The sequence below is a fragment of the Vigna unguiculata genome, chromosome 5 (genome assembly GCF_004118075.2).
Source record: "Vigna unguiculata cultivar IT97K-499-35 chromosome 5, ASM411807v1, whole genome shotgun sequence".
NCBI lineage: Eukaryota > Viridiplantae > Streptophyta > Magnoliopsida > Fabales > Fabaceae > Vigna > Vigna unguiculata.
The window spans coordinates 4672726-4680508 of record NC_040283.1 but is presented as its reverse complement, the minus strand read 5'-3'; the positions used below and the strand labels follow the sequence as shown (position 1 = coordinate 4680508).

The 7783-nt window shown below is 32.8% G+C and overlaps 1 protein-coding gene across 2 annotated transcripts; it reads left to right on the top strand.

Moving 5' to 3' along the window:
• The first annotated feature begins 2144 nt into the window (after positions 1–2144).
• LOC114186223 (glutamine--fructose-6-phosphate aminotransferase [isomerizing] 2) lies at positions 2145–7408 on the top strand. 2 transcript variants are annotated; one of them, XM_028074262.1, is made up of 12 exons: positions 2145–2236; positions 2335–2620; positions 2718–2890; positions 2993–3104; positions 4005–4150; positions 4394–4558; positions 4800–5160; positions 5256–5506; positions 5613–5727; positions 6321–6576; positions 6651–6819; positions 7112–7408. In XM_028074262.1, the coding sequence occupies exons 2-12, from the start codon at positions 2377–2379 to the stop codon at positions 7193–7195; spliced, it is 2076 nt and encodes a 691-aa protein (XP_027930063.1). In that variant the 5' UTR covers positions 2145–2236; positions 2335–2376; the 3' UTR covers positions 7196–7408. The 2 variants fall into 2 exon arrangements, with proteins under 2 accessions (XP_027930063.1, XP_027930062.1); XM_028074261.1 differs by having other exon boundaries at positions 2179–2620.
• Positions 7409–7783: the final 375 nt, after the last annotated feature.

Genomic DNA, 7783 nt, shown 5'->3' with positions numbered 1-7783 from the left:
AATTATAATAAATTTAATTGTATTTTTAATATAAGAATTATTTGGGTACTAACATATTCTATTATGGATGAACAGCATTAGGAATAAGTATCTCATCACATTTTTAAAGGAAAAGTTCATCTTTATTCCAATGCACTGATTTGAAATCTTTTCTGTCATCTTCATCACAGAATTAGTATATTCATAACTACATTTGTACTTGTTTTTTTCTTTTTCAAATATTGAATTGTTTTACAACAAATAAACAACACAAAAGGAAAACATGATTTTATTGGATATTTAATATAATTTCAATTATTAGCTTTTTCTTACAACAAATAAAATTTTAAGGTAAAGTATACACTTTTTTCCAGTATTAAATATCAAGAGATAATTTATAATGGTATAAATAATAATTGAATTTAGGTCGGATAACTATGTAAAAGGGTAAAACTGATCCAATTTTAACTTTGAAAATAAAGTAAATATTAAAAAACAATATAATTTTGTAGATTGTCTAATACGTTTAAAACATTTTAGAAATTTAAAATTGAAACACAAAAATTGAGAATGGTATAAAGAGGAAAGGAATTGTATATTCTCATTTTATAAAAAAAAAGTTAAATATTATTCACATTTATATCGATTAATATGTGATTTTTTCATCAAAATAAAAAATAAATTAAAATAATAGAAACAAGAATAAGTTAACTGACATCTATATTATACATGGCATCAATATAACTTTCTTAATCAAATCACATATACCCAGGAGAAAAAAATTATTCTTTCTATTTCGTAAGTTTAAGGTTGTTTCAACTTCAATATTGAAACAATTTTACTAGAATAGTTATACTTTTTAATAAATACATTACTTTGATTCATACATAAAGTAATTAATTTGAGAACAAATTACGAAGAAAATAAATTAATACCGCAAATGTGAATATTAGTTAATTTGAAAATTTTTAGATGACTCAAATTCCAGATACTATGAGAAAAAAAAGAGAGTAATTGAGTTGACTTTGTTCATTTATGTTTAAACGTACACTTCATTTATATCGTTATTAATTACTTTTAAAATCATCTCTCATTATTCATTAATTAAAAACATATACACTCATGACATTTAATTGAAACAAAGTAAATTTAATATCTTATTAAATGTATTATTTAAAGGCCGTTAGTTTATTTTAAAGTGTAACTTATATTAAGGACAATGATAAGCTTGAAAAAGATTTAGTCTCCCAATTTCTTTTCTATATATGTAAATTAGTATATAAATAAAAGTTTTTTTTTTAATTTTAGTCTATTTGATGTATTTCACATTCAATTTTTTTTAATAAATTTATCTTAGCACTTTCGTGTTATTTTTTAAAAATAGGATAGAGAGTACTCAATCATGGTTTATTTACAAACACAAAAAAAAAAAACTCAAGTATGTCATTTTTAAAACATATGCTAGAATAATGAATTTAATTTAATATCTATGATTCAAGCATGCGTGAATAAATTTCTTTTTGCAATATTAATTTTCTAAACAATAATTTTTTATCTTAATAGGCTGATTTTACATTTACAGGTAAAATATAAATAATTATGAATATTGACACGCAAATTTTGAATCAGGCATGATGTATACTCATAATCATGTCTTAAGAAAAAATTGCACAAGTTAATTAAAAAAATTAATGTTATCTAGATAAGAAAATGAAGAGAAACGAAAATATAATCACAATTAGTCTTGCATAAGTTTAATTAACATTTAAGTTATGCAAAATAATTTGAGAAAAGAAGAGCTGAATATAATATATTCTAGAATAAAAAATTATAGGATGAATTGACAATAACAAATAAAATTTTACGTGTTTAAATAATGTATAAAATAATTTTAAATAATACGTTTTAAACTCTTGAGAAAAAAAAAATGTTATTGCAAAGTATAATATATTGGGTCTATATTAATATTAAATAGAATAGTTTTAATAAAATGGAAAGTGGAGGGAAAAATTAGAGAGAGAAAAAAGCAGGTAAATTGGAGAGGGTTGAAGATGAGTGCATCAGTCTAATGGGGAAGTGCCACGTAAGAAAGCTGATGCAGAGTAAAATGACGGTAATACCCTGTTCGAAGTTGCGCCTAACAGTAACAGAAAATTTCAGTGATTTGCAGAATGGGAAGAAGAGAAGAAGAAGAAGAAAAGGAAGGAACAAATGCTGAATTCAACAACATCACTGTCACAATCACAACTAGTCAAATGTATTTTATTTCATTAAATTAAAATATTAATAATTATGAAACATGGAAATTAAAAAAGAAAAGCGCAACGGTTATAAATACGAGTCTGGGTCTTGCAGAAATCAAAGGGTGAGAACAACACAGAGAAGGCAAGAGAGAAAATGTGTGGGATTTTCGCGTATCTGAATTTCAAGGTGAACAGAGAGCGAAGGTACATCTTGCAAGTTCTCTTCAATGGATTACGCAGATTGGAGTATCGTGGATACGATTCCGCCGGCATCGCCATTGATTCATCTTCTCAATGCGGTTCCGATGACAAATTCGCTCTCGCTCATCAGACTCTTCCTCCTCTCGTTTTCCGGCAAGAAGGAAACATCGAATCGCTCGTCAAATCTGTGTACCAAGGTCTAATTCCGTTTTTTTTTTCCTATTTCTTTGTCGCAGTTTCAATTGCATCGGAAATTTCAGCGTGACGCGTTTTGTTTTTTGTGTGGATTGACAGAAGTGGGAGAAATCAAATTGAATTTGGAGGAGCCATTCAGCACGCACGCCGGAATCGCGCACACTCGGTGGGCTACTCACGGAGAGCCTGCTCCGCGGAACAGTCATCCTCAGACCTCTGGTCCGGAAAACGAGTTTTTGGTTGTTCACAATGGAGTGATCACGAACTATGAGGTGACAATAGTACATTCTGAATGAACGCATGTTGATGCGAGTTCGCTGCTAGTGTTGCTCTGTTTCTCTGTGCTTATTGTTTTTGAGATGTTGTGTTTTCAGGTTTTGAAGGAGACGCTGCTGCGGCATGGCTTCGCCTTTGAATCGGAGACTGACACCGAGGTCATTCCCAAGCTTGCGAAGTTTGTCTACGACAAGGCCAACGAAGCTGCAGGTACTTTTTTATTGATGAGTTAGTCGAGGTGTTTTTTTTTTTTTTTTTGGTTTTGAACAATTGTATGGGGTTTATAGGTTTATGGTATGTGAGTATGAGTGTTATTGGTTAATGGTTGAAAAGGTTGTTAGTAGTTGTTTCACATGATATGGAACTGAAGTATGATTTTCCGATGATCTACATTGTGAAATCTGGTGTGGGTGGGAAGAAGGTGGAGATAGATAAGGTTTCTACTATTTTAATGCTGCGAAGGTTGAAAATTGTGATCGTGGTTTTGCTGCTTTCTTTGTATTTTGGAAATTTGTAGAATGTGACCGATGCGGTCAGGATGTGATCCGAGCGAGAGACCCCAAAAGCCTTTGTGCGACAACTGTGATTGCGGCACAGTTGAGGTTATAGACCCCAAAATTCTTTTCCAGAAGGCTTAGCTTTTTTGGATAAAGAGGCCTTTTCCACTAGAAGGAGTCGGTGACATGAATCATATAACGCCATGATATCCGATTTTTCTTTAAGGGCAAACAAGTTTTAAATTGTGACAACATTTTCATTTACTAGCGAATAAGTTCAATTTTGAGGTGACATTTCCAGTTGTTATAGGAGACTCCAAAAACAGTGATGTTGCGGCTGAAATTGGAACTCTGAATCCATTATTATGTCCCTCTGTTCCAAATGTTGATAAACATGGCAGAAATTGCAACTCTAAATTCTTATGCCTTCCCTTGGTTCCAAATGTTGATAAACTTGCTTCTGTTAGACTTCTAAATTGATTTGCATTTGTTCTGTTCGGAATTCCTTATTATTTGTGTTACTCTGATTGCAGTGGCTTCTCCTAGACTTGTGTGAATATCATAGTGGTTTTGGGTGATTTTTGCTTGAAATACATTTCCAATCATGTTGCAGATGGCCAGGTTGTTACCTTCAGTCAGGTTGTTTTGGAAGTTATGAGGCATCTTGAAGGAGCTTACGCCCTTATTTTCAAAAGTCTACATTATCCCAATGAATTGATTGCTTGCAAGCGTGGTAGCCCACTGCTCTTAGGTGTTAAAGTAAGTTGAATGCAATTTAGCAAAAAGTTTCTTAAACAATGATCTACATGTAAATTGCTCTTCCAGTGTTTTTTATGGTAACATTTGTTCTATTTTCTTTTTCTCTTGGCTTCGTCAATGATGCTTCTAGTAAGAGAGCCATAATTGCAACATAGTATAGGTTTTTCATGATTAATGAACGTTTAGTGAAGGTGAAGACTTTCCGATGGACAATGATTAATGTAATTAGTGCTCTAATTTCAGGACTTGACAGAAAATAAAGGCAATGGTTCAGCATTTGAGGATGACAAATTCCTTTCAAAAGATGACAAACCCAAAGAATTGTTTTTGTCCAGTGATGCCAATGCTGTGGTTGAACACACAAAGAAAGTGCTAGTTATTGAGGATGGTGAAGTAGTTCATCTCAAGGTACAGACTACACCACTCCCTCTTTTCGATGTTACACTTGCAAGCCAATGTTTTCATGTATAGTACTGAAATATAGTAATCTGACTAAGGAAAACACTCCATGACAGTAACTTTTCTTTGTGAAGATTGTTTTCTAATTCCTTGGCACATCACTTCAACTATCCCTTGCTCTCTTGTCTATTCCCTTTTTGGTGTGAATAGATCATTCACTGATACTATATGTTACGTATGATTCTGCCAGGATGGTGGGGCTTCTATTTTGAAATTTGACAGTAACGTGGGAGTAAATGGGGCTTTTCTTTCTAGAACTTGTTCAGTGAGACGTGCATTATCTGTTCTTGAGATGGAGGTTGAGCAAATAAATAAAGGTCATTATGAGCATTATATGCAGAAGGAAATTCATGAGCAACCGGAATCTCTAACAACCACAATGAGGGGGAGGCTTATACGTCTTGGAGCTAACAAATCCAAGTCTGTTCTATTGGGTGGGCTTAAAGCTCATCTGAAAACAATTAGGCGAAGTAGAAGGGTAGTTTTTATTGGTTGTGGTACAAGTTATAATGCTGCTTTGGCAGCTAGACCCATCTTGGAAGAACTTTCTGGTCAGTGCTGTGACATAAATCATTTTGTATGATTTTGCCGTTTGCAAGTTTGTTGTCCATTCGTACAATGTTTTATTCTATACATTAAATTATAGGTGTTCCTGTTACTATGGAAATTGCAAGTGATCTATTGGACCGGGAAGGACCAATATACAGGGAGGATACTGCTGTTTTTGTTAGTCAGTCTGGTGAAACGGCTGACACTTTACTCGCACTGGAGTATGCTTTAGAGAATGGTGCACTGTGTGTTGGGATAACAAACACTGTTGGTAGTGCAATAGCAAGGAATACTCATTGTGGTGTTCACATAAATGCTGGTGCTGAGATTGGTGTGGCAAGTACCAAGGTAAATTTTGCATTTAAGACTCATGTTTTCTTCATTTCATTTTATATTATCTTATTATTATTTGGTTAACCAATGGTTTACTCATGCGCGTTTATAACTATTACAGGCATACACGAGCCAAATAGTGGTGATGGTCATGTTAGCTCTTGCAATAGGAGGTGATACAATTTCAAATCAAGCCAGAAGAGAAGCTATCATAGATGGTCTTTTTGACCTGCCAAGTGAGTTTTTGTTACCCAAGTATATTACAGGAATTGGATACATTTTGGGACTCTTTGGATACATGTCTTTTGAGTATAATTTTCAATTGATTCTCAGGTTTTAAAATTAGATTTTCATGATAGGTGAATAAGATCGCCACTTATTTAAGATTTAAATGAATGCAGGTTAATCATGGTCACAGATATACCAATGATGATAGCGTCATTAAATAAGAGTTAATATCCATCAGTGCCTAAGTTCATAACATCTAGTAGAGAACTCTTAATTTATGAAAAACGAGAAGGCTGGATTTGTTTTTAATAAAACTAAACTGGCATGCATTTGAATACATTGCTGTGTTCCACGGCGGTTTTGTTAATTTCTTTAATGGAATAATAATTGTGTAAAAATAGTTATAATTCTTTAATGGAATAACATCCCCTCCCCCTAAACTTCTATCGCCAAAAAGAAAAGAAAGAATATTCAGGAGGAATTCTAGAAACCTTCAAGCTGAAAACTTTTTTTTTAGGAATCGTTAAAAATGAAAGACTAAATACCTCATGGAGCTACAGGAAAGTTATAGTAATAATCTAATTAACATGTTGGATTGTAGATAAAGTGAGAGAGGCGCTGAAACTTGACCAGGAGATGAAGGATCTAGCAAAGCTGTTGATTGCTGAGCAGTCTCTTCTCGTCTTCGGAAGAGGGTACAACTATGCAACGGCTCTTGAGGGAGCGTTGAAAGTAAAGGAAGTGGCACTTATGCATAGCGAAGGGATACTTGCTGGTGAAATGAAGCATGGTCCTTTGGCATTAGTTGATGAAAATCTTCCAATTCTTGTTGTAGCTACTCGTGATGCTTGCTTCAGGTTGGTTGTGACTGTTGATTAGCTTTATTATCTGACATTAGAAGTTTTATATTGACATCTTTTATCCTTGGCAGCAAACAGCAGTCTGTTATTCAGCAACTTCATGCCCGCAGAGGTCGTCTGATTGTTATGTGTTCTAAAGGGGATGCTTCCTCCGTATGCCCTAATGAATCTTGTAGGGTAGTTGAAGTTCCTCAAGTTGAAGACTGCCTTCAACCTGTAATTAATGTAGTTCCATTACAGGTATATTTACAATGCATTTTTATTGTTTTTTTATCCTTACAAACATTGCTTGATTCAGCAAAGGGAACTTCAATATTAGTGTCAGATTATATTACTAGTCTGGCTATCTTTATATAAATTAATCCTTCATTGCATGTCGACAGTGATTCGTAATTAATTCATGAGCTTCTTAGGTATTTTCTCGTTTTGTTTGAATATAAACTTCGGTGTCTGGATTTTTCATTTCATTCATTTGCACTAAGGAAGATTTTATACCTTATACATCTCAACAAATTATTTCTTTCCGATGCAGTTATTGGCATATCACCTCACTGTTCTCAGGGGATTTAATGTGGACCAGCCTCGTAATCTTGCCAAGAGCGTCACAACGCAATGAAGAACAGTGTGGTATGTTAGCATATTGTAAATTATTAGGAGATGTAGCCTCACTGGTTGATCTACAAGACAGAATATTGTTTTAATATGATATTACATCTTTTAGGTGTATTTAATTTCTTTGAAGTGCACTAAAGAGAATATTGTTAACATGATTATTACATCTTCGGTGTATTTAATTTGCTGAATCTTGGTTGCAATTGTTTAATCACAATTGGAATGAGTATTGATTTAAAAGTAATTTATAAGTACTGTAGTAGTCGTTTGACAAAATCGGTTGAAGTTGGTTGACGCCTATTTTTCCCTTTTAGAAGCACTGCACATCATTTAGTTTTTGTATATTGATAAATACTCTTATTATGTTATAATATTTTAAGAGAAATTGTAATTATCTTACATTTTCTTTAATTTTGATTTATTTTATGTTTATATTTTTAAAAATAAAGTAAATTATAGTGACTTATTGATATTTACTATTGTTACACCTGATACCGCTCTTATACATAGATCTACAAAAGAATATTTGATTCTGCACCCCCACGAAAACTTTATACACTTTTTATTTATGTTTCATGATTTTGGTTAAATA